Below are 27,318 nucleotides of genomic sequence, written 5' to 3' on the forward strand. Positions count from 1 at the left end.
AATAAATGGAAACAAAAGACATACAGAGATGAGACAGGAGGAGCACAATGAAAAAACACAAGATAACTAAATGAGAAAATCAGTAGTATTTAAAACTAGCATATACTGTACGTCTCAGGAAATAAGGAATTCATAAGGGAAAAAAACTACTTGTGGTATACCACTTGTACCCAACATTTACCAACATTTGTGTTCATTCTTGAGTAGAACTTCCAAAAGTGTCCAGAAATATGAAGGCCAGAGTTTGCTTTCATAAATTGACTTCAGGTTTTTTATGCAAACTCAAAATCTGAAGATGTAAAAAAAAATGTAAACACTAGTCAATGGATTTGATGTTGGGCTTAATAAATTAAGAAGACAGCATTTTAAGAAAGTTCAGGAAACTTAAGTAATGATTTACATTTTTGTCTCATTACTTAGTTCTTTTAAAAAAATGTGAGCATTTGCACTCTTGTCATGAACTAATCTCTACAGTTTAATTGATTTTTCAGTTGGTTCATATTCATCAGGTGCTCAGCAGAAAAAGACAGATCATCAAGTTCAACAATTAATATTACCAATGGCCAACATCACCACACAGAAGTGTTTTTTATTAGACTAAAATCATTCTGAAGGGACCACTGAAGTTGTGGAAAATGGTATTTGTGGTGTTGTTTTATTTTTGTCTCTGTATTTCAATTAAGTGATTAAACAATTATTTGTGTTTTGTTTTTATTTATAGTAAGTGCACTGCAAGGATTGTTTGAAACATGATTCTGGCATTATTTATGATTAAACATCAAACATTATTTGATACAGGTCTAAATTTTTGTTTAGCTTTGACTTGGCACTCAAGTTCTACAAATATTAATTACATTACTGTGCAATCTGAAGAAGAATTAGTGAACTTCTAGATGGTTTTGATGATCAGTTCACACCTAAGCAGGTTTTTTTCTGGCTTAGAATGGGTCTTTTCGGAGTTTTTGTTAGTTTTTTTTGGCACAAATTTATGCACTTTCTTGTGATGTAGGCCCATTTGAGAAACAAAGATGTCTATTGTAATCAGGCAAATGCAATTACACTACTTTGGCCCTTTGGCTCTGGCTAAATCCTCTTTAGGGTTGCCAAAAATCCAATATGTTGGAAAAAGCCTGCTCAATTGGGCAAATCCAGTACAGTTTGTAAAACTGAAACAAACAGGGTGTGTTTACTCTTACTTTTTGAAAGAAAAAAAATAGAACTATTTGATTTAATTGGAAGAGAAAGTTGGGTATTAGCTCATGATGGCTCTTTTTTGGTGCCATGCAACTTATTAGACAGTATAACTCCCAACCTGGTTGCTCATGCTGCATCGTAACATTTCCTTAATTTCCTTTCATTATCATGTCTAGCATTCATCCCCAGGGAATTTGATCTCTTATGCTGACCTTGAAGAGAATCTGCCCCAAATTTCTAGTGTAATGCTCCTACATGTAAGAGTAGCACGCGCGGAGTTTAGCACCCAGGACTGGTCTTCGTCACTTGCAGAGATAGGACCGAGGTCACTGACATCATGTTGAATGAAAGCAGAATAGTATGATTTATTATCACAGTAAAAGCCTATTGCTAAAAAGGGGTTTATTGTGACAAAGCTCTTTACCTGTCAGCTTAAGTAATAGAAATTTAGGCATGATTGTTTATGTGTGTGTGTGTTTTTACACGAAAAGCGCTCGCTGAGTTGAGATCAGTAAATCCGCATATAGCCTGTCAGGCAATAGAGAAACAGCACCACAGCAGAATCATATTTAGAGACGTGTTTACAATGTCTTTTTTTATTTAATTTAGACGTGGACCCTCTTTGTTGAGTCTTCAGTAGTCTGTGTAGTTTTGGGATGCTGTGTATAAATAAATTGCCAATTATGACAGCGGATATTTCATGCCAGACTTTGTTTATGTTCATTAGCTGTAAGGAACTAGAGAAAGGTGGTATGCAGGCTATGCTGAAAGCCTCGCTGGGTTAGGGTAACCGGCTACTGTGCACAATAATGTCACAGTTATGCGTTTCCTGGGTGACTTAAACGAATAGGCATTATTACAAAATTGTGCATTAGCCCAAGTCAGCAGTTAGTACTGCAGCGGTCTCATTTCATTTAGAGCTGCGAGGAGAAAACGACGGTGAGAATGTGAGAGGGAGGAGGGGGAGCCGGCGAAGGGGAGAAGATGGGGAAAATGGTTCAGAGAAAAGGCGATGTAAAGGAGAAATAGAAAATTAAAGGACGCTGACTGCCAGAGGCTGACAGGACATGCGAAAGGAGGTAAAAGGATACATGAAGAAGCCCAAAAATGGACGGACAGACATTGGGGATTGTGATGATGATGGAGAGGCAGAAAGAGGAAGGCTGTAATTGCCAGTAACTGGTGTATTTAGACAGGGAGGAAGAAGAAGCCTGCCAGGAGAAGGGAGGTGTAAATCAGTGGTCTGAGTGACAGCTTTACGTGCCCCTCAGAGCCCCAACTATCCGATTAATGAGAGGAGAGAAACCTTAACTACCTTCGCCTCGCTGCCTCCTCTGTTTCTGCTACCTTGCACTTTCAGGGACATTAATCATAGACTCTTAAGGTGTAATTTTTGGTAGCTGGCACAGAAGTATTTCTCAAAATGTTGACTGTAGGATTTCCCTGTCCATTGATGTGCTGCATTAATGAGATTTAAGGCAGTTAGTGTCCAGAAATCTTGGGGATTCTTGGTTTCTAAACTACATTCACCCTTGAATGAACTGAAGAAGCGTATTTCCTAAATGTCACACTTTACCCTCAAAAGGATGAATTCTTTGACTGGCAGATGTAGACACAAGGCTTCCATATGAAAGATTTAAAGAAAAGGAGATGAAAAAGAAAGAAAACTGACAGATCTTGAGATTATTGCTAGAGGAAAGAAATTTGAATGGTTTTTTATAAGCTTTAGAAGGTTAAAAAAAAAAAAAAGAAGAGAAGTCTTTATAAGATTTATCTCAAGGCCACCAGGTCTCTCTTTAGCTTTTGTGAGTCTTTTACTGCATAACCATACTCGTGCAGCTCAGTTCTTTTTTTGTGTGTACAGACTGTTCATCACCAAGTTCACATAGTTAAACTGGTTCACTGAGGTCAAGGGCTGGAAGCTTGGTTGATGAGCTAAAAAAAGGATACAGCTCTTTTTTTTTTTTTCATGATGAGAACTCTCCCTTGTAGTAACTCCTTCTGAGATATTTAAGGCGTGCACGTGTTTTGTAGCTTTGCTTCATTCTGTGCCTTTTCACCTTCAGCCAAACCCACAGGTTTCTTAATCTGGAAAGAGGGCTCCTCTGAGAAATGGCCTCAGTCAGAAAAAGACCTCTTCACTTTCACTATTTCACTTTCTCTTCTCTCTGTCTGTGTATTTAGTGGTATTGCCAACCTAAACAAGATCTCCTAGGCTGCAATTTTACGCACTTCTCTTCACAGAAATTCACAGAAAAAGTTTGAGCACGAGTAAAAGAGATGTAACACCGAGAGAGATTTGTGTGTGAAGTGATAAAGTGGCTTTTTGTGCTCCTGAAATTTCTTGATGTCCACAGTGTCAGATTGAAAGGCGCTGTATAAATTCATAACCTCTTGATGATGCAACTGCTGCGACAAAGCAATGTAACTCCTGGCGAAGCACTCAAAAGATTTTATTGTGGCATTTTGATAAAGATTTTACTCTCTCTGCATTGTGCTTGGGAGCACATCTGTGGTGCACATCTGCCACCTCTCACAACCGTTAAAAAGCTATTAACTTTGAGCAAATCTCAGCTTGGCGCCTCATTTATTCACCGTTAAAGTGCATAAAAGAACTATTCTTTAAGTCCATCTTGCGAGTGGCATTTAAACTGCAGCTGAGTGCATTTTTTGGGGTCCGTGTTTTTGAGGGTTCAACTCTTACTGTGTTACACTCCGCAGACATGTTGGAGATGGAGTTATATCAGAACCTGTGTAGATTTCTTTTAGTTGAAACTGAAAACCTGTTCAAAATTCAGATACTGAGGACTGTGTGGTGGACGGCACATTGGAGGCCAAACTTATGAACCTATAGTATGTTATCCTAGATCAAGGCCATCATCAGAACAACTCATTTCACATTGTGGTCCACATAAGTCGGCCAGACAAGTGAAACTGTAGTAAATGAAATGAAAGAAACTTGTCAGCCTGACAAATTTACACAATTGTAAAATAATAAATGTTTCAATTAACAGAAAGGGTTCTTGTAGTTCATTGCGGGAGTATCCTATGATTATAAATGAGAGAGTTTCTGTTAGTTCACAGATAATGTCCGTTTTTTGTTTTTTTTTGTTTGTTTTTTTTCACTGTGGACCAGCTGTATAAGACAGAAATTTCAGTAGTTGACCATTTATTTGTTTATCAATCAATTAATTAATTACAATAGTAAGGTATAAATGTCCATGGGAGAGCTCTTTATCCAGAGGAAAAGCTGTAAAACTTATTAAAATATGTTTAAAAGTCCAAAATGTATCCCCCCTTTCACATTTTTCAAAGTCGTCTAGTTCTGTAAGTCCATTTGGGGTCTGATTCTCGCCCCTGGGCCTTATGTTTATTACTCCTGCTCTAGATTAACAGTATACACCTTCAAAATGGTCTCATCTAAGCATTATGGCATGCAGTCCAACAGTGCATGAAATGCATCCAGGTATAAAGGCAAGATGCAATTACAAAGTAACACTTGTGGACTGGCTATACTGCAGAAACTGTGCGCACTAAATGTCGTGTGTCTTTGTCGTAAATCACACTGTAGCTCATAAAAGGCTGAAGTTTATATGTAGTTGTAGTAAATGTTTTTTCTGCCTGCGCAGTTAAGAAGTTACCAAGAATACTGTGAGGTTTGCATCACTCGACAGATCAAGCAACAGTTACTTTAGTCACACTCTAACTGGCTCACAGTCGCAGACTTGTGAACATGAGTACCTAAACACAGCTAACAGTCCTGTGTGTGTGTGTGTGTGTGTGTGTGTGTGTGTGTGTGTGTGTGTGTGTGTGTGTTGGGCAGAGTGAGCCCTCTTGTAGGCTGAGCCAGACAGTCTCAAGGGTTGTGTATTTCTGTTGTTTGCATATGTGTTGAGTGTGTGTGTGTGTGTGTGTGTGTGTACTTTGTCCACTCTTTCTCTTCCTCTCATCCAACTCTGAGCACGTATTTTCTCTCAGGTCAATCCCCTTATTGTTAAGTTACATAACAGCACTTAGTGAAGTAACAATCTAGCGGTGACGGTGCTAAGGGCCGCAGGATAACTGTACTTCCTCTCTGGCACTCCTCTGACTGAGAGCTGTGCTTAAAGTTGTTGTTGACATTTCAACCCGCTTAGTGGAGTTGAAATGTTTCTTTTTTTTTTTCTTTTGAAAATGGAGTGGATCTGTTTCTTACATGAGTCAAAATGTCTGGAATTAATTTATGGAAATGAAGTCATATTTACCACAGTTTGGGGTTTTTTGATGAAAAAATTGGAGCTCTCAAACTGCTGAGGAGGCCATTCCTGGAAGCCTGTGTGGTTTGCCATCCTGTCATTTGAGGCATGGGAATATAAATGTCATATTTGAAATGGTTTTTAAGGTGTAGATGATAGCAGCAGAGGTTTGGGGCTGCGTGTCTTTGGTATAATTGATAAACTGAAAATAGTACACTTGGTCATTGGTTGGTTAATGGTTTATTGGTTTTAATATTCAGTAATGGCCAAAAGTTTTGACCCATCCCTCATTTGTTTATATTTTTCTTCCAAGGAGCCAGGCATTGTTGTAATTTTTAAACTGGTCTTGAGCAATAGTTCTCCAGGCTTTCTGTGGGGTTTTCAAACAGTTTTCTTTAAACACTGGTTTCTTTTTCACTCATTTTCAGCCAAATCCTTGCACCTGACCATTTCCAAAAGAATGCCTTTTGTTTGCTTGTTAAGCCACTTAAAAGTGATCATCCAGGCATAAAAAGCCATCTAATTCAAGGGATCAATCAGTATTCATGTCTGAATTGTGCCTTTAGTCACTTTGCTACTAGCAGATTGTCACAAAATCACGTCATTTATTTCCATTTTTTTTAGTTAAATATATGAAAAATGTCAAAGATAAAACAGTTTGATAGGACAAAAATCCAATTTTTGGGAACAACAACGTGATTCCTAAAAAACTGTTTGCCAAAAGCAGTAGCTGAAAGTCATGTCTTTAAGAAAAAAAAAGCACATTTAGCAAAGACCAGACACAGGACTTCAGAGATGCATCTGGCCTTTCAGCTGATCCAGCTGCCTCATCAGAAATGCTGTTAATGGAAGGGTGGATGTCAGGAAACCATTCTTAAAGATAGAAATAGGGAGAAAAGACTGACGTATGCCACGTTACAGAAGAACTCGACTGAAAATCGGTGGCAACTGGTCTTAGGCAGGGATGAATCCAAACTGAAAATGTTTGGCTCAAATTGTCATCAGTATATATGGAGAAGGTTAGGAGAGAGATGCAGTGGGTGTCAACAGCCATCTGTAAAATACAGAGCAGTCATGGTTTGGAGCTGCATTCCTGCCAGTGGTGTTGGGGATCTTGGTAAAATTGATGGTAGATCTTCAGATTTGAATCCAACATACAATATCACCTGGAGAGCATCTGATTGGCTACAGGTTCATTTTTCAGCATGGCAACAATTTTAAAAAATGCCAATGCAGCTATTTCTCATGTCTGAAACAAGAAAAATAAAGAAACAGGGGGAGTTTCAAGACATCTGCACAGTATTCTATATAGGCCTAAATTATATAGTATTCATATGTAAAAAACCTTATGTATCACATCAAAAGAACCATATAAAAGCAAGTTCTATTGATGTGGAATGTCTCACTGTTATACGTGCATATAGCTGCCATGACAGCATCCACTGGTTAGCAAAGTGCTGAATCTTAGTTGTTTGAAACTGAGTAGCTTTGACTGAATCCACACATTTAGTGATTCATAAGTCATTAGCCAATGAGTATTTCCTTTCTGAGTCCAGAAATAACTAACTTACAGCTGAACTTAATGTTTCAGTCAGTATGACTTAAAGTTGGTGGTTCGATCCCCATCTGCTCCAGTCTGTATGCCAAATATCCTTGGCCAAGATACTAACCCCATGTTGCTCTCCGATGCATCCATCAGAGTGTGAATGTTAGATAGAAAGCGCTTACATAAAGCATAGAAAATGTGCTTGTATGAGAAAAAATACATCCATATTTTGTGCTGTCTATGATTGCATAATATAAGAAAAACAAGTGTGAACCCTATAATTCTATCACCCTAATGCAGTTCGACAAAGTATAGTTTTAAATTAAAAATTAGAGTCTGATAGATGCCTTGGGTGGTTGATATTCACCTATTGCACATGTAGTGGTACAGGCATATATAAAGTGCGACTACACACGTTTTTTAATCATGCATAATACACAAGTTTATTTGGAGTCTTTTAAAAATTGTACAGTATTGTATACGGTATACAATACTCGCAGTGCTGCAGCTCTTGTAGCACAGTCTGTTCTGCTTAACAGACATATGCAGAGTCTTCACTGTGAATTGCAAAGTAATTTGTGAAATGAATTCCTGAAAAGTTAATGAAATGTTAGCCTCTCCTTTCAGAATAACTCCAGCATACAGTATGTATTTATATGTATGAATGTCAGCCAGTATACATAATTTTACTGCTCTTTGAATATCTGCATTAGCATCGGCCTGCGATATTCAGTATGCGTTATTAAAAATAAACGGAGAGCTCATTTGTTTCATCTTGTTTCTACACAAGCTTCTCTTTAAAAAGCTAGTTATACTAGATGTCACATCATTGTGATAGCATCATTTTCTTCCCATCATCACATTGTCTAAGCAACTCCGTGTAATTATACATCACTCCAAGTTGTTCTGTCTGCACCGGTCGCTGCATCATTACCGACATCTTCTTGTGTTACAGAGTTTGTCCACCAAGGCAGCCATCAGCAAAGTGAAGTCTGTATCAGGAGAGCTTATAATTAATGGCCAGATTCACTTGTGACCTATAGGGTTACGTCTTTTGCAGCACAGAATCAGAGATGCCCATGCATGTCTCCTCCGGTCTATTCATAGACGAGGCAGAGTGACTCCCCCGCCTCTGAGTGACTGTTTCCTGCTTTCACTCTTGCTCAATTACTTCTCCTCTGACTCCCACATGTGGGTCTCCAGCTCTTTGGCAGGGAGGCATATCTTGTGGAGGAGGCAAGCTGAAGCACAGCTGACTGGTGGGGCGAGCTGAACTGTGCTTGGGTTTAAAGAAAGACGCCAAACTGTGGCACCTCCTCCGGTGTTGCTTTTAAATTCCCTTTCGCTGCAGTGCACTACACCTCCCCTCGCTCCCTCCCAACAACTGGCCAAATTAAAATGCACCATCAATTCATCACTCAGCCACATTGTTTAGCCCACCCCGCGCCCCACAAAAACACACCGGTTATAATTGCATTTAGAGCAAATATCGATATATCATCATGTAAATGGTAACGCGAGAGCCATTCTGAAAGTGTAGCACTCTAGGATTAGGCCCAGAGGCAAAAAATGGAAAGAAACGGAGAGCGCAGAGTTATAAAAGTGCTGACAGACATACAGTTAAAATGTAGGAGGATAGTGTCACGCTGTACTCATCCTGTTAGATGATGTTTTTCTAGTACTTTCTCTCCCACCTACCCCCTTTTATGTCTTTATTCTGCTGATACAACCTCCTCCTGTCTGCTGACTAACTGACCCACATTCCTCTGTGTGCCCTCAGTGTGTGTGTGTGTGTGTGTGTCTGTGTGCCTTCCTGTACCATCCTCTCTATCTTTGCCTGCCTGGCAAAAAAAAAAAAAAACTAAAAAAAACTGTGCCGTGTCCCTCAGGCTTCAGCAGGAGCCAATTAGAAGAATGCTCTTTAGAGTAGCATCAGTCACTGAAGATAATGATTGCTAAAATGCCTCATTTATTTACTCACTCCCCGTTTTTCTGCTTGCTGCTGTGTTTTACTCAATTTGGAAAGCACGGGTTGCACAAGTGACATTTCTTAATTAATTTAAATAAAATGTGCTCTCTGGGACGAGGCTCCCTCTGGTGGAAAGACCAGCCTCTGCAAGGTAAATTAATAAACATAGTAAACGAAGCGATAATGAATTGCCTGATGACACTTCAGACAGTCCAGAAATCGTGATTGGAAGATGTTAAGACTGTATTTAAAATCTATGGTAATCCCAAATAAAGGATTTGGCTAAAAGGCACCTAACTCTAAGCACTGGCTCTACATTTTATTGGCAGTTATATGCATGCACTGTGCTGCTTTGCATTGTTAAGTATTGTGTGCGAGGTGCTGCCTCCCAAGGGGACTGCTGATGCAAATTATCTTAACTCCAAGTATAGCTCATCACTTATCACGCTTACCCTGATATATGTGTGGTAGCTCACTAAAAATTTAAAAGTATAAATACTCTAAACAACCTCCCTCCATCTAGGCATCCTTTCATTAATGATCTTTGTCACTGCTTTCTTGAATTTCAGGTGTAAAATATCAACTCTCTTAGCTTCTTTGGGATTTTAAGGACAAGAGGTAGGGTCAAAAATCAGGAGAGGAGAAGTCACTTCATCCACCAAGCTGTGACGAGATGGCTCTAATCGACAAGCATAAAGTGAAACGCCAGCGGCTGGACAGAATCTGTGAGGGTGAGTGTGGCGAACTTCTTCATTCTCTGTTTCTGTGTGTTTACATTTGAAATGCTGGCTATACATTCAAATATTGATTTTTATTTTGTTTTAGGTTGCAGGCGTTCTTGTGACTTTGAGTGGGCACATATAACTTTTGAGTTTGTCTGAGTAATTCACTCTGAAGTTTCCACAAGTATTTAAGCTTTTTAGCCCGCTGCTACAAAATTCAGTGAAAAAGCCAGCGGGATCGTTTGCATAAGTGTGTTTGTGTGTGTCAAAAGGGAGCCTTGGGACCCGCCGAGGCTCCAAACTTCATCTTTGAAGGATGTCTAGCCCAGAAAAAAATGCGTGTGTGTGTTTGGGTTGATGGCTGAGGCTTGAGTTCGATGTTTCCACATTGCTGGAAGAATGAAGTAGGGAGACTGTAATAAAGCGAAGCACTCCTCAGAGCCCTGGGATTTGGTGGAGTTGGAGTTGATTTGTGTGTTTAAGATGGAGAGAAGCACAAAACAAGAAACTTTTCTTTTCTGCATTTTGTCTTTTGTTTTTTACCGAACAATCAACAGGCATCTGTCCAAACTCATCAGCTGCACCAACACTTTAGTGCCATACTCAGCACTTTGTCTTAGATCTACAAGCCATCGAGATAAATTTAGCACACAAAAAAAGTGTGTTTAAAAGCTAAATTACAAGCTCATTAATTCATGATTTATTTGAAAAAATGCGGGGATCTTACACCTCAACAACCTCGACAGTCAGATAAAACAAGCCTTGTGAATAATTTACAGGTTTATCGATTTATTGTTTAATCAAAGTAACTGATATTTATAATAATGATTAGCTGCACCTCCTTGCTGTTTATTTATTACCCCTGAGAATTCCTAGATGTTTACCAGTGGCGTTTAAAGTATGAATGCAAATGTCCAGCATAACATTAACATAACATAACATTCTTTAACCTGCCAGCTCCCTGGTATAATGCAGGGTGAGGAATATAGCCTCAAAATTATACCATGATATTTCAAGGAAATTTGCAATAGTGGCATCTCTGAACAACACTTTATCTGTGACTGCAGCTTGCAGGCAGCAGCATTTATTAGTGTGAACAAAGTGAAGGATATTTTCCATCCTTCTTTTCCAGTAAGCTTGTGTCGTTGATGACAAACTACCTCATTTGAAGTGTAAATCTGTTGTGGTTCTAGGAGCAGCAGCATTATAGACAAGGGTGATATAGCATAAGTTAAATGTAAGCAGACAAAGTAGCCTTGGCAGTTTTCCCTGGACATTTTCAGTAAAAGTATAAATAACTGCTTAACACTTTAACAATAACAGTAACTAATGTTACTTGTAATTCTTGTAATTCTTCAAGAGCTTGCACCATATTGTCACATAATAAAACTTAAAGTGGAAAATATTTTCTGCCTGGGATGTTGTGCCTTGGGTTGATCTTTTTAACAAGTTATTCTCTTCTTCTTCCTGCACATCATCACCTGCTAGTGTCTGCTAATATAGTGTTTTTGACTGAATCCTGAAACAGGATTATTTTTTTTGTGTGGAAATTTTGCAAAGTATTTGTTGGCTTTGTTGGAGGTTAGATTCATTTTTAGGGACTGAATCATCTATGGAGGCTGACTCGCTGCTCTCTCGCTCTCAGACATCTCTGGGCTTGGGTCATTGTGCATGTTTGGGAATGTAAATGCATGGTGTTGTTATATCATTGATATCATGATGGGACACTTATCTATCCCATAAATGTTTTTTATGTCTGTATAGTGGTGGATGTTAAGATATGGCACATCCCCAGTACAGAGTCCAGGGGATGACTGGCTCTGTGTTAAAATAGCACAGGTGAAATCATAGTAAGCGAGTGGGCTGCATGTGTCCTACAAGAGAGCAGACCCTCGGCTAAATCAAAGAGTGTTTCCAGTAGTGAGAACACGTCTGCCTCTCTGTACTACATGTGAAAAAGTGCAAATTTGACAATGTCCAGACCTGATTTTTCTAAACTCAGCTGGAATTAATCTGAGAAAAAGAGCTGGACAGTCTGAATTGGACTGTCTATCAAATGAATGTAGTCTTGCAGTCAATGAAAATTGTCTTTATTAAAGCTGCCAAAAACTATAAGCAAATATTTTTTGCATGCAAAAAAAAAAAAAAAAGTAATTTTAGTAATTTGCATGATATTATGGTATTCTTGGACACCTTCAACACATCACATATAAACTTACTTTATTATTTCTAAGAAGAAAAAACCCACTAAGATTGGGAAACACTACTTAATAGATTTCTTAATGAATCCTTGATGCTCTCAGTTTCCACCCTCACAATGAGATCCACATGTGGCATCTCAAACCTCTCCAAACCACCAACCCTGCATGGAAACACATTTCCCCTCCTCTTTTTTTTTTAATGGAGAGTAATTACAGTGTGCTGTCTGTGGAGGCAATATCTTAAACAAATCCAAATCCAGTTTATTTATATAGCACGTTTAAAAACAAAAAGTTTGCCCAAAGTGCTGTACAGAAACACAGGGTAAAACACAAGATACAACCACTGACACTCACATAAAACATAATAAAACACATAAAAACCATATCAACTCAAGCCAGTCTGAACGCTATCGAAAAAAGGTGTGTTTTCAAAAGCATTTTAAAAACAGGAAACGAAGATGCCTGTCTAATATTTAGAGGCAGCGTATTCCAAAGTTTTGGGGCCATAACTGAAAAGGCTCGTTCTCCTCTACATTTAAGCCTTGATTTTGGGACAACCAACAGCAGCTGGTCAGCTGATCTGAGGGTCCGTGAAGGAATATAAGGTTGAAGTAACTCGGAAAGGTATGGGGGAGCAAGACCATTAAGGCATTTATAAACCAGTGTTAGGACTTTGAAATTAATTCTGTGATGAACAGGAAGCCAATGAAGAGAAGACAGGATAGGTGTTACATGTTCATAGCTGTGGGTACCAGTTAAGAGGCGGGCAGCAGCATTTTGAATGAGCTGAAGACGAGCAAGAGATCGTTGGCTGACTCCAAAAAACAGTGCATTACAGTAGCCAAGCTGTGTTGAAATAAAGGCATGTATTACCTTCTCCATGTCACGTCTTGACAAAACTGGCTTCAGCTTAGCTATTTGCCTCAGCTGGAAAAAGCTTTTTTGCAACACCGAACTAATATGTTTGTCCAATTTAAAATCTGAGTCCATAATGACTCCCAAGTTTGTCACATGCTGCTTGATATAAGACCCTAGCCAACCACAATTTACAAGCGGGCTGCATGAAATATTATTAGGTCTGAATACAATCACCTCCGTTTTACTCTCATTGAAACTCAAAAAGTTCAGGGCCATCCAAGCTTTGATATCTTCAAGGCAGTTCAAAAGGATTTGGATGGAGCCTGGGCCATTTGGTGCTAAAGGCAAATAAATTTGGCAGTCGTCTGCGTAGCAGTGATAGGATATTTCGTGTTTTATAAAAATAGACCCCAAAGGGAGCAGGTATAATGAAAAAAGAAGAGGGCCAAGGATTGAGCCCTGGGGCACCCCACAAGGAAGGGGGGCTGAGGTGGACTCAAAATTTTCAACTTTAACACTCAACGTTCTGCCACTCAAATATGAGCGAAGCCAATCCAGTGCTGCAGCTTTAATGCCAACCAGGTGTTCCAAACGAGAGATAAGAATATTGTGGTCAACAGTGTCAAACGCTGGAGTAAGATCTAAAGGCACAAGGATCACGGAACTTCCACAATCAGTAGCTGAAAAGAGATCGTTAAAAACACTTAAAAGTGCTGTTTCAGTGGAGTGTAGATGCTTAAAACCAGACTGAAAAATCTCTATGATGCCATTAGCATCAAGAAACGTATTCAGTTGGGTAAAAACTATTTTTTCCAATAACTTTGAAGGAATGGAAGTCTTGAAATAGGTCTAAAATTTGAGCAAACTAAAGGGTCAAGGCCATTTTTTTTTAAATAAAGGGCTAACAATTGCATGTTTAAAACCATCAGGAACCACACTGGAAGTAATACTGCTATTTATAATAGCAAGGACTGAGGTTCCAATTGAAGGGAAAACCTCTTTAAAGAGCCATGCAGGGATCACATCCACGGGAGAACCAGAAGGTTTAATTTGACTAACCATCTCGTTAAGAAGTGTAATTGAGATGGGTTCAAACTGGTATAAGGCAGCTTAACAGGGACTAAACGTGGATGGGTCATATGTAGGAGGTACTATTGCTGACCTGATGGACTCAACCTTGTTTACAAAAAAAGAAAGAAACTGATTACATCTATTAGCAGAGCCTTCCGGGTGGCAGACTGGGGCACATTTAAAATAGAACTGATGGTCTTATAAAGTGCGTGGGGATTATGACAATTTGATGCAATCACCTGAGAAAAATGGCTGTTTTTCTCATTTTTCACTGTATTTTGATAGCATTTCCAACAGTCCTTTAACGTTTCAAAAGAAACCTGCAATTTGTCCTTCTTCCACTTTCGCTCTGCTCTCCTGCATTGACGTCTGACCGCTCAGGTGGCTTCATTTAACCAGGGCTGGGGAATACATTCAGGGCGCCTGGTTTTTAATGGGGCCATAATGTTTAGGGTCTCAATACAGGTTCCAGACTAAGTCCTAAACTAATTTCAGGGTCAATAAAAGCATTTTTTTCTATAAAAGTTGAGGAGAAGAGAGCAGCAGTGGAAGAATTAAATATTCGACAGCACCTGGGTGGAGCACGAGCTTTAAACTCATGCACAAGAGAAATGTCAAATAAAACAGGTTTGTGATCAGAAAACACGGAATCTCCAATTTCCAAATTAAAAACAGATAAACCGCATGATAACACCAGGTCAAGAGTGTGCCCCTGCTGGTGTGTGGGGCCCCACCACACACCCCCATCGCCCGATTGAGGCCGGGGAGCAATCTGACCGAACCTACTCCCCCCTGCGAACTGGGGCGAGACTCGGCCCAAAACATCGGCGCCCCCAGCCCCTGGCCAGGCGACGGCGAAGCTGGTCCGGAGGTCGCCCGCGTAGCAAGCGGACACGGCCCCACAGGCATGGCTGTGAGCTCCTGCTCACAGGCGGCTGGGCAGACGTCAGGTGCTGCGCCTCCGCCTCCAGTAGGCACAGCCCCTTTTGGTCCTCGTCCACCTCTGGGTGGAGCAGCTCCTCTTCCTCCGGCCGGTGCAGACCATCGCGCGCCTCGTCCGCTGCCTCCAGTTGGAGTGCCGCTCCCGGCTGAAGCAGCACTTCTCGCAGCAGCTCCTCTACCTCCGGCAGGTGTAGACCCTCGCGTGCCTCGTCCGCCGCCTCCGACTGGAGCGGCTCCTCCACCAATTCCGGCAGGAACAGCCCTTCACCCGGCTGCTCTTCCTCCTCCGGCCGGAGCGGACCGCTGCTCCTCTCGTCTACCACCTCCAGTTGCTGAAGTGCCTTACGTGGCTCCTCCACTGCTTCACCACCGTCGGAACACCCCTGTGGGGGGTGGTGCCCAGGCCCAGAGCAGCGCCGCCAGATCCCCAATCCTTTTCAGGTGGCGCTCGGTCTGGTCCCGCAGCTCTTCCTGCTGGCGACGCACCTCCGCCGCCTGCTCCCGCTGGATAGCCGCTGTCTCAGCCATCATCTGGGACAGCTCTTCCCTTCCCTGGCTCTGTTGTGGGCCCGTCGTGCCGCCTCCTGGGTTTCAGCACCAATGTGGCGAGAATAAGGCACGGCGGGACCACGGAGTAGGCAGCACGGTGGCACGGTGGTTAGCACTGTTGCCGCACAGCAAGAAGGTCCTGAGTTCAATTCCACCATCAGGCCGGGGTCTTTCTGTGTGGAGTTTGCATGTTCTCCCCGTGTTTGCGTGGGTTCTCTCCGGGTACTCCGGCTTCCTCCCACCGTCCAAAGACATGCAGCTTGTGGGGATAGGTTAATTGAATAATCCAAATTGCCACTAGGTGTGAATGTGCGAGTGAATGTGAGTGTGAATGGTTGTCTGTCCCTATGTGTTAGCCCTGCGACAGACTGGCGACCTGTCCAGGGTGTACCCCGCCTTTCGCCCTATGACAGCTGGGATAGGCTCCAGCGCCCCCCGCGACCCTGAAAAGGATAAGCGGAAGCGAATGGATGGATGGATGGATGGGACCACGGAGTATCATTTAGAGCCATCTTTATTCACATCTCACCACAACACAACCCCAACCCCTGAGTCCCCGTGTTTTAACATGGCGGGCGTGATTGTGGATGCCGTGCGGGTGCGTCCGCACGGCACCGCAGACCACGCCCCACCACAGTCATTTAAAAAGTCTTTGTTAAACTTTGGTGGTCGGTAGATTACTGCACACACAATCGGTTGAAAACATCCCAGTTCAAACATCAAAAGTTAAAAACTGGAGGGGGGAACCGGTACATGGAGTTGCTTGCAATTAAAGTTACTTTTAAAAACTGTCAATATTCCTCCTCCTCTACCTGATATCCTTGGAGCATTTAAAAATGAGCAGTCGGAGGGCAATATTTCAGAAATGAAGCTAGACTCACCAATTTTCATCCATTTGAAGAAAAGAAATCGTTTATGACAAACGTTTTACTTGCTATGGACCGGGCATTTATTAAAGCCATTCTCATTGGAGCTGGAGTCTGGGCAGAAGTTGTCTGTGAAGCCCAAGTTAATGGGCACAAATTCACAAAGTTTATTCCACAGCGCCCAAGACGTGAAAAACACCAGCGAGCAGGCACACGTCCACTCAAGCCTACGACAGGAACCAGACAAGGAGCAACATGATTCAGGAGACGCCTTGGGATGCGATGGAACAGACTATAATCCACTGGAGCAGCCGCTAGAGAAAAAGTAAGGCAAGCTTTAAGCTTCACTAGCTGATCGGCTCGTTTACTGCGACGATGCGTTGAAGCAGGAAGCGCTCCGCATAGCAGGTAAGCAGGAACATCAGCCAGAGATGGGGGATACCCTGTTGTTTGTCCTTGCTGATTTGTCAGAAAATATTGAAGATCCAAAAGTTTTTGGCGTTCATATACCAGTCGCGAGTTGATTTGGGTGGCACAAATTGTAAAAAACAAAACAAACAAACACAAAATTGACAGAGACAGACGGTGAGCCGCACACACCGGCACCATCTTTGTTCAATATATAACAGTGTTGTGTGAGCTGCCTTGTTTGTTCCACAGTGTCAGCAGTGTCCATATCTGCACTACTTATCAACAATGAAGTCACTGCCAAAGATGAAGGGGGACTTTTTTTTTTCTACTGCAGTTAGTCATCACACAGCTGCTCTTAAAAAAATCTGTAGAAGAGGGTGATTCACATCAGGGAAGTTAAAAGATCAGAGGGTGGTGAATCACGCTGCTTTCACGGTAGCATTAAATCTACTGAACCATATAAAAAGAGTATTTTAAAACCAGAGGCATGGGGTGTTCTACACCATAATGTCAAAGCCACCCACTATTATCTATAAACAGAGTGGTGGGACTGAGGCGTGAAATAGAAATCAAAGTTCATATCATGTGTATTGACAAAAATAAGAACGTTATGGAGTGATTGTGATTGTGTTGTTGTCGTGGGCTGCACTTGGCAAGACGGCAAGAGGAGCTTCTGTAATCTCCATTTATCTTCTGAGGATAACTGTGTCAATCCAATACTTGTTTCACAGCAGAGCGCATTGATTACATCTTTACTCATTGTGATGAGTGGCTAACTGAGCTGCGCCTGCGGCCTAAATCGAATTCGAAACGGCTGATCAAGTGTGGCTGTTTACTCCCATCAAAGGTAGTCACGGTGCTGGAATGTAGAATTTACTGGAACGGTGAGTGTTTTTCTGTTGAAGATATCCGATGTGATTCACCGTCCAAAGATATTCGCATCGCAGTATAGAACAAATACTCGGATTTGAGATTTTGAAAACAGATGCTGTTCGGCTTTTTGCCTGATGAAGCACTTCTGACGGTTAATCAATAATCAGTTTGGGCTTTCCCGCAAGAAGTTGTCTTAGGAAAGTTGGTAAACTTCCCAGAACTGGAAACAATGTTGTCATTTGTTCAGTTGTATCAGTGGACAAAAGGCACTCATTAGATGCATGAAACAGCACCACTGCCCTTTTCCCTAATGCTTCAATTTATTAAAATTTAGAGCTTAAATGACCAGGTGTTTGGGGCAGCACAGTGGTGTGGTGGTTAGCACTGTCACCTCACAGCAGATTTGTATACACCAGTCTGCTGGGGCCTTTTGTGCCTACTTAGATTCCCTCTGGGTACTCCAGCTTTCTCCCCAGCAGCGACATGCATGTTAGGTTAATTGGTGATTCTGCATTGGCTCTAGGTGTGAATGTGAGCATAAATGGTTGTCTCTCTGTGCTAGCACTATGATAGGCCCTGGCTGTTGCCTTATTATAGCTGGGATAAGCTCCAGCAGACCCGTGACCCTGATTTGGATAATCAGAAAAAGACCCGTGTTGATGCAGTAATCAAAAGACTGCACATTGAACAATGCTGAAATTCATGACTTTTAGTGACATGACAGATTAAAATAAGTCACCAATTCCTCAGGAAGTCTTGTCAAGCATATTTTACGATGTCTTTATTTATTTTATTTTATTTTTTATGAGACTGTCTCATTGGTTCTCTTCTTTTGTGTGTCTTCTGTCCTGTCTTCTTCCCCCTACCCCAGCTCTTTGGTGCAGATGCCTGGTCCCACAGGAGGTTTCTTCCTGTTAAAACGGAGTTTTTCTTTCCCATTGTCACCAGGGGCTTACTCACAGGGGGCTTTCTGATTGTTGGGCTTTTCTCTGTATTACTGTAGGGTCTTTGCCTTTCAATCAAAAGCGCCCTAAGGTGACAGTTGTTGTGATTTTGCACCATATATTAACTGTGACAGCGGTGATCAATAATCTCTTGCAGTCGATTGTGCTCTTGTTTTGAAAGTTCAACCACAGCACTTTCTGTATCCTATTTCTCTACTGGGAAGCTCTTCAGGCTATTATTGTGAGACTCATCTTGCAGTCCGACAAACTTCACGACCCGTTTCAGACTGCAGGTGACGGTACTCTTTGATTTGCTCTCTTTTCTGGGAACTGGAGGGTCACTCCAACCAGGACGTGCAGCTAGTTGAGAACTGGTTCTTGTGCTGCTACAGTGTTATCCTACTGATGCTGCAGAGCAGCAGAAGGAGTACCCTCACAAACTTCATTTTAATGAGGTGCACTTTGAGTCCGTTCAAGTGATGAGAAACATACATTTAGTATGATTTATGCATGTATTAAAAAACAAATCATGGGTAGCACAGGCCTCCTGCTGAAGCGACAGCTTTCATTGACTTAGGCCACTGGGGACTGGACTGAGATAGTGTGAGGGCCGGTTCCAGCCCCCGAGCTTGTACTGTACTGTATCCCCCCTTGTATGAACTACGTAATGAATCTGTAGTTGTTGGGAGTTAAACAACAACAGAATCAAATTAATTTGGTGCACATGTATGACAATACTTTTAAAAACTGCACCAACCAACTACTGACTACTCAGCTAATTGTGTTGACATAGAGGGAGTTTATTAAACTTATTAATCCATCATGAAAGTGAGTCCTATTTGATTACAGAGATGTTTCCGCTTGTTTCTCTTTTGTTTAGTTTTGATATCAGCTTCTAAAATTTATATAGTGCAAATGTTCCTCCTCTTTGTGGGTTTGATAAAGTGCCAAGAAGAGTGTAACCGCAATAAGGGAACTATGGCAAACATCTGTTGTGAGCATCAGTTCCCATACTCTGTCATTCCCCCTCCTTTTTCTAACTCTCTCCTCTCTCTGTCTCCTTCTGTCTGCTCCATCTGTGTACCCAGCATGCATTGGCTTGGGCAGCAATGCAAGTTGTTGCCATTGCTATTTAGCCAGAGCTAACTGACTGATCCAGGCAGAGACGGGGTGTGAATGGCGCTGCGATGTGAACTAGGTCGCAGCGACAGCATGTTCCTGAATGTTGATTTACAAGTTGAGAATCTGTGCTTGGACGCAAACACCACAAGGTGGGGTAGTGGAATTTGTCATGGCGACTCCAAGTGCTTTAGCTGGCAGTTAAATAAATATGTTAATGCCTGATAATGCATCTTGTTTTGTCATGTGTACAACGGGGAGAAATGTTTTAACAGAGAGTAGTAAATAATGTGGCCAGTCAAGCCGCTACACTGTAAAATTTTGCCCGTGAATTATTCATCTCCTCGCATTTAACGGACCTGCACGCTTTTTCATTATAACCAAACGCTTCAAATTAAACAGAGAGGACAAGCAGGGACGTAGTGGGGGAAAAAAGGGTGGAGTTGTCCTGATGTCATCCCCCCCCCCCCCCCCCCCCCCCAACACACACACACACACACACACACCCCAGAGGGGGAGGGGGTGAGGTGCATGGGGCCTCTGTATCCTGAGCTTTTTAGCACACTCGGGGTTCTGCTACATATACCTTTTTGCTTTTAACCCTCCCTTGCCCCCCATTATCCACCCTACTCTCTCCATACTCTGGCATCCAGCTCTTGTGTGAAGTCATCGGAGTGGTGTCTGGGTCAGAGCTCCCCCCGCCACCATCCCACCACCCTGCCTTCGGGCTTGTTCCAGGCTCCTCACCAAAATCCACGACCCCTTTATAGGCTTTATGGAGAGCATAACTGAGCGAGGGGAGCAGAAAAGCAAAGATACAACAGTGTTATATTTGGAGGGAAAAACACTGTCATGTGTGATTTTGTTGTTATTGTCATTAGCATGTGACTTTGCTTGTTTGTTTTCTTACGTCTAGTGCCTCTATTTGGCTTTGTTTATGCTGGCATACAGCACTTTTGTTAAAAGTTGGAAATGGGCTCCTGGAAGAAATCAAATGCACTCCTCAGCTACGACAAGGAGTATTTAATGACTTGTGGCTTCCTTGGATCAGGCTAGGGACTGGATGAAGGATGGGCTGGAGAGGTGGGATGATGGGATGCACGCAATGGAGATGGATTATGTGTAGAGGGATCACAGTGTAACATAGCTGACATAGAGGAAATTCTGGAGAATTTGCGGGCTTCTGCTGCTGTGTGTGTATATGTAGCAGCAAAAATGGAAAGAATTGTGTGTCACTTATGAATTTTGCCCTGTGTATGATTGTCATTTAGATAAGTACCAGCTTCATTGTCATCTACCTCCATTTTACTGTCCATTCATTCCCCATGGAGTTGCCTTTAGAGACAAATAATCCCACTGGAATCACATATAAGCCAGTCATGTACATAATGTCTGTTAAGGCTGCATTGCAATTCATCTGACAGCATTATTCTTTGCAGCAGTGTTGGCATTGTAATCCCATTTCCAGTTAGTGCCTCCTGCCTCGCGCTCATGCATAAGTCAATGTGTGTTTAACATTCGAATCATGCCTTTGGTACGTGGCGTGTCACACTCTAGGAGACAGTTGTTTTTTATTCCTGTTATATTCACTTTGAGTTAGCGTGTGATTCCTATTCATGTATGCACACTAGACCAAGGCCAAGGCTTTAGCAGCAGTCTGCGCGTGTGAATGAAAAGGAGCATTAATGAAGCACCGTGGCCACTGCTGTCTGTGCTGCATGTCAGAAGAAGAGCAGAGCAGGGTCAAAAAGCTGAGTGGGGATATGGGATTGCTCAAGCCAAATATCTGTGTGTGCGTGTGGAGAGACCTCAGATTTCTAAATCTGCTTGTTGCATGTAAACCTTCTGATTTGACATTTGGTAAAGCATGCAAACATTTTGCATGATAAGACCATGTGGACACATAAAGTGACCCACGTCTGGTTGTCCCGCTGGCTTAGCTGCAATGTTTGAGAGGGCTGAGTGACAGAGAGTTGAAGCATGTTTATTAAACAATGGCGTTCGTATTGTGCAATGGATTAGCCATAGGTCTAGCAATTGCACACCATTCATGTAAATTGCTTCTTAATGCGTTTCTCTTTAATACTGAGAAAAGTGCACTCTTCTGATTCTTAAAAAGTAAAACCAGAGAAAACATAGAGAAGTATTTTCTGTAATCTATTAATGCCATAACTGCATTTTCACTCCAGGTTCATTTACTTGAGGCTTCTATACGTTTTAGAGCTTTTGAATTTTTAACCAGTCAAATCTTATTCAGTCTAGGGTCTCTATAAGCTTCTGCTGGGGTGGTATTATATTTGTTCTAAAAATCCTCGGCTTAATTCCTAAATCCTGCTGTTACGGGAAATCTGGCGTTGTGTGCACAGTCGGGGAAGTATGGCAAATGTTGGAACATTAAAATTTGACAGTCAGACATTGTTTAGTTTGAAGCAAACAGAACGCCGTGATTTGCTTTCCTGTTAGGATTAGATCCGCAAACCCTGAGCACACACCTCTGCTCCCGTCTCTCTATTTGAAGTTGACTTTATGGGCATGAGTGATCTGCTCTGCTGTACTGAGTCGCTCGAGAACCAGGGCAGAAAAAGTAATGAGAGGAGCGGATGAGGTTAGGGAAGGAAGTCGGTCTTTACTACCCTGCTGCCCTTGACACAAATGTGGATATATTAATGAATATACTGACAGAGAGCTAGCGATATTTCTTTTTCCAGCTCTAAGCAGCATTATTCAGTTCTCAATAAAGACTGTCAGCCTTGCGATGATGGTTGTAGGCAAGCGTCTCAATTAGGAATGATATGTGTGAAGTCTGACTTTTGGAAATGAATAATCATTTTGGATTATGACAGCATGGAAAGTTGCTTCTGTGTTGTCCAAGTTTAACATTAAACACAGAAAATACTGCGTGTCTTCAGGTGGTGAATGACACCCGTAGATTGAATGAATGTAACCCCCCCCCCCCCCCATTGGTTAATAAATTCAAAATGGGATTCAAAAGTGACCCCCCCCCCCCCCCCCCCCCCCCATTCCTCTGCTTTGATTTAATAATTCATCTTTACAGTCTGTTTTAGATCTTTGTGATGGTTCACTCGTGCCTCCTCTCCTTCCCTTTTAATTTCCTTTCTCACATGAAGCAGGCTAGCAGTTCAGAAAAGCTCTCAGAAAACAGCCAAAAAGTCTCCCTCTTTGGTCTCTTCCTTCTTTTAATTACACAACTCCGATTAAGCAAAAATATTAGTGCCAATGAGAGTATTCAGGAGTTTTCCATTAACACCGATATTAACCAAGGCTTTGGTCTCATATATTACCACACCCTCGCCGTCTCTGAGAGGGAATTTCAGATGGACACTTCCTCATCTTACATGTGTTTTCATGCATTAATAAACAAGATCCAGATCAGGATCGGGTTTCAGCCACAACGGCATGAAGTAAGACCTGCAGAAAGCTGGGTAAGTACACCTTTAGAGCCACGCAATGAAAATCACCTTTTTTAATTGAAATGATAAATGTATCCAGTTAATTACAACTTAATGAATGTCTCTTGGATGATACATAGCACAGTTTGTTTTGTTTTCATACGCCTCCTTGTTTGAACAAATTGAAATGAGATTGTGTTTTGGTGCTCTTGCTCAGCGAAGGTTGTAGGTGCATTGGGATTAACTGCTGTTACAAAAAGATCCCTCCCTCCCCCTTCACACACATATGTGCACACACTCGTATCCCCCTCCCCGGTGTTTTAGTTTTCTCTGCAAAGGGGCAAATCCAGATTACAGAGCCTCCCTAAGTGAAGGAGATCAGAGGAGATTTGTGAAAGAGGGGGAAGGTGCTGTATTTTACTGACAGTAAGATGCATATAGATAGAACTGTAATATAAATGGCCAGATTAAATTATACTGAGGGTCTGTACAAAGTGACGTATTTCACTCATTCATTTTGAGGCCAGATGTTGCGTGTGGATTTCATCATGCATTCTGCAATCACAATTTTCATTGTCCTGCATTTTACATACAGACAGCAGGTCTGACTGATCCCAAATCAAAGAGAGTGAGGCACTGTCAGTAAGCACCACAGAGCCATCAAGGACATTTCACAGAGAGTTGGGCAGCAGTTGCGTGGTGGCTCTGCTGCAAGCATGGGGCCTGGAGGATTAGTGTCCAATCAGAGTGGATTTGATGTTTACTGACAGCACATGGGACTTAGCTGGGAGACCTGTATTTCATTTGTTTTCAATGAAGCTGTACGTCTTGCCTGGCCTCCCCTCCCCTCGCCATCACTCGGCCAAACTACGTTCTGAGACCTGTTGACGGCAGCGCATCAGCAGCAGCTTCAGGTAGGTGTCTCTGAAAGAGCGGGTAAGGGATTTGGGAATGGAATCAAAATCACTGGCATTACCATGATCACGATACTCATCACCATCACCAGATACGCTCGTATCTGGTTCACATGACGTCACAGTTGGATGTGGAATTAAACAGGCTTTATTTAGGTGTAATCCCTCATAGCAATCGGCAGAGCAAGTAAAATGTCCCGGAGAAGGGACAGCTAAACCCTATTGGATTAGTACAAGCCCCTGCCCATCCCAACCTATAACCCAACCTATCCACTTCTTCCCCCCCCCCCCCCCCCCTTTTTTTTTTTTTTTTTTGGATGAATGTTTGCTGGCTAGCTCAAGCATGCACTCTGTTTCTGTGTCTTCTACCTCTGCAGTGTTTGTGTGGTTTGGTGTGATGTGGATATGTTTGTGTGTGGTGTCCTCTTTCCTCATGCGCAACAAGCCAGCATGGCCAGAGATTAATTATTCAAGGGCTGCCAGCAAAGGGGGAAGTCACCTGATAGTACGGACTTACAATATTACAAACAGATATCAGGTGAAACGCTAGACTTTGCTTCATCTTCATCCTTTCTCACTCCGTTCAATTTTTTTGTTGCTGCTGCACATGAAGACCTGAAAGAGAACTTTCTTTCTCTCACACACACTGCCTGTTGGGAGCTCTTTATTTTTTCTATTTCTGTGTTTTTTTTTCTTTCCTCTGTTAACAGATTTTCAGCTTTTTTCTTTTTCGCCAATGCTTGTCCCTAACAAAGTGAGCCTCGGACGCTCCCACAGTTGGGACACGTTAGGGGGGAATGAGGGTCAGTGGGAAAGACCTGACAGCGTGTACGAACAGCAGGCAAGAGTAACAGGCCGGCGGAGCTCTTTGTCATACGGAGAGGGAGGAGGGTGGTATGAGCCACCAGCTGGGGTGCGTCTTCCTGACCTCGATTTGAAACGCGACCCGTATTCCTACCAAGATTCCCTTTACGGACAGGTTTACGCCGAGAGACACGACCCACGGGGGCTTAGGAAGGGCTCTGTGCCAGATCTAAACCACTACGAACGAGTGCCCATGGCTCATCGAGGATCCATTCCACACCAGGACTACTACTCCCATGACCCAGCCATGACTCCTCGGCCACCGGAGGCCTTTTACCGATCTGAGCATCAGCCTCCGCTGCCTCATCCTCTCAGCAGGTCGGGCTCACATTTAGGAATGACACCTGGGGCTCGTACTGCGTGGGATCAAGGTCAGGTAGTGCGGGCTGGATCTCAAGGTCCCCCATCACCTTTACCTCCTCCCCCTCCTCCAAGCACTCATGAATTGAATAGGGCATATAGGGAACCTGGTGCTATAACTTCTGCTAAGATATCCCCTCGAGACCCCCCTCCTGCTCACTATGGAATGGAGCAGCCGTCTCCTCGGTATGCCAGTGAGCCTCCGCCTCTGACAAGTCAGTCCGTTTATACTGATGCTAATGGCCGCCCTCTGGATCCGCAGCAGCAGGCTGCCACCTGTCTAGTGGTAGATCCAGCCAGTCAAAGCATGATTATGAGGCAAGAGACAGCCTCACCGTTAACCATCCAGCAACAGCATCAATTACAGCATCAGCAACAAATACAGCAGCAACAGTTACAACAGCAGCAACAAATACAACAGCAACAGTTACAACAGCATCAACAAATACAACAGCAGCAGTTCCAACAGCAACAACTTCAGCAGCAGCAGTTACAGCAGCAACAACTACAACAGCAACAAATACAACAACAGCAAATTCAGCAACAGCATCTTCAGCAAGAACAGTTGCAGCAACACCATCTGCAACAGCAACAACCTCAACCTCTGCCACCTCCGCCTACCATGCCGGTCACTGACCCTAACCTTTCTATGGCTGCACCACTTCCTGCTCCACCTACTCCAGTCCATACTGCAGCAATTGCCCCTGCTGCACCTCCACCTCTGCAAGTGGTTCCAACTCCAGCCCCTCCTCCCCCAGCTACTCCACTCCCTGCCCCTCTTCCCGCTCCTCCACCAACCGCCCCACAGACTCCTTTGCCGGTGGATCCCAAGAAGTCGGTCGATCCAGAGTTTCTTTCTCTGTTGCGAAACGAGGGCCTCTCAGAGAGCACCATCTCCTCACTTATCCAGCAGGGGTTTGACTCCACTAGCATGCTGGCTGTCATGGAGGAGAATGATGTCCGCACAGTTGCCCCAAACCTCGGTCAGGCTCGTGTGCTGTCTCGCCTGGTCCACCATTACAAGCGCCCAATAGAAGCTACACCAGCCCCCTCCCAACCTCAAACGCCCATGCGAGGTCGCTCTAATAGCTTTAGCCATCGCGCAGACATCTATCAACCACACCACCACCATCATCATCCACCACATACCCCACAACCTTTAGCAGTAGATCCCCAACTAATGCCCCCACCAACACCTGGGGCCATGCAAACTATCTCTCCGCGGATGGGAGAAGTAATCGGTAGAAGGCCCAGCAGTGCTCCCTCACAGCAGTTACTGGAGGCCTCTGGAGGATACCCAGGCCAACCCCCTCGTTCACCAGGGCCATACGCTGGAGCCCTCATGTCTGTCCAGTCAAGACCCATGTCAGCCTACTCTTCTGGGATGCCAGGGGTGCCTATGCCAGGTATGCAGATAATGCCTCACCAGATGACTGGGTCAATGCCTGCCATTGCGGGGTCCATTCACTCGATGCCAGGTATGCCACAGCAGATGCCTATATCCATGCCTGCTTTACCACAGCCACCGCAACAGGTACCAAAAGCATACTCTACCAACTACACAGTGCCCATAGAGCTGATGAAGAGGGACAGGAACTTAGTGCCATTGTCACCCATGCACAGCCCTCACCCTAGTCCTCAGCTGATCCGAAAGGGTGGGGGACCAGGATCAGACAATGCTCTCGTTCCCGTGGGAGCACCCGTTCAAGGCCAAGGTGCCCTGGCTGCTAACCAGAAGCTAAGTCGACGCACGGGTCCACCAGTCATCGTGTCGACTATGGCATCTCCAGATACAAGTAAATCCTATTTTTTTCTCCTTTTAGATTTATCTGGTATTTGTCTGTTTTCATGATAGATGTGCTCTTGGCTGTTTCACATGTTTTCAATAGATAAGGCTGTTTACTTGTGACAGAGCTCTTCATTTTGTGTGTGATTTATGTAAGATACCAGTTCCCATTCCTCTCATTGCTTTCAGGAGCAGCACAAAGCAGTGCTACTGCTTTGTTAGAAATCATATCAACTTTTAAATATTACTTTGACATTTCTAAGAGCCATTCAGCAGTTGTTTCTTTAAAAAAATAAATAAAAGGAGAAGACACTGTAAATCTATTTTCATCCTTTGTCGTGATGAATCATGAGTAAGTGAATACCAGATAAGCCTTCGCTTTATACCAGCATACTTTGCTTTATACCAGCATTCAGACTAGGGGTATGTGAAATCTATTTAGCTCAGCATGGATACTGGTATGCTATGCATGATTCTTGACCTT

The 27,318-nt window shown here is 43.0% G+C and overlaps 1 protein-coding gene across 4 annotated transcripts in view; it reads left to right on the top strand.

Annotated features, from left to right (window-relative positions):
• The window catches only part of ctbp2a (C-terminal binding protein 2a), a 79,355-nt gene that overhangs the window by 14,643 nt on the left and 37,394 nt on the right, over positions 1-27,318 (top strand). For 2 of the 4 annotated variants that reach the window (XM_026190079.1, XM_026190080.1), the window contains exon 1: positions 24,535-26,844. In XM_026190079.1, coding sequence (XP_026045864.1) covers positions 24,561-26,844 — 2,284 coding nt within the window. In that variant the 5' untranslated portion in view covers positions 24,535-24,560. Of the gene's footprint in view, positions 1-9,513; positions 9,676-24,505; positions 26,845-27,318 lie in introns of those variants that run through there. The other 2 variants (XM_026190081.1, XM_026190078.1) reach the window with 2 other exon arrangements.

Source organism: Astatotilapia calliptera, chromosome 13 (genome assembly GCF_900246225.1).
Source record: "Astatotilapia calliptera chromosome 13, fAstCal1.2, whole genome shotgun sequence".
NCBI classification, from domain to species: Eukaryota; Metazoa; Chordata; class Actinopteri; order Cichliformes; family Cichlidae; genus Astatotilapia; species Astatotilapia calliptera.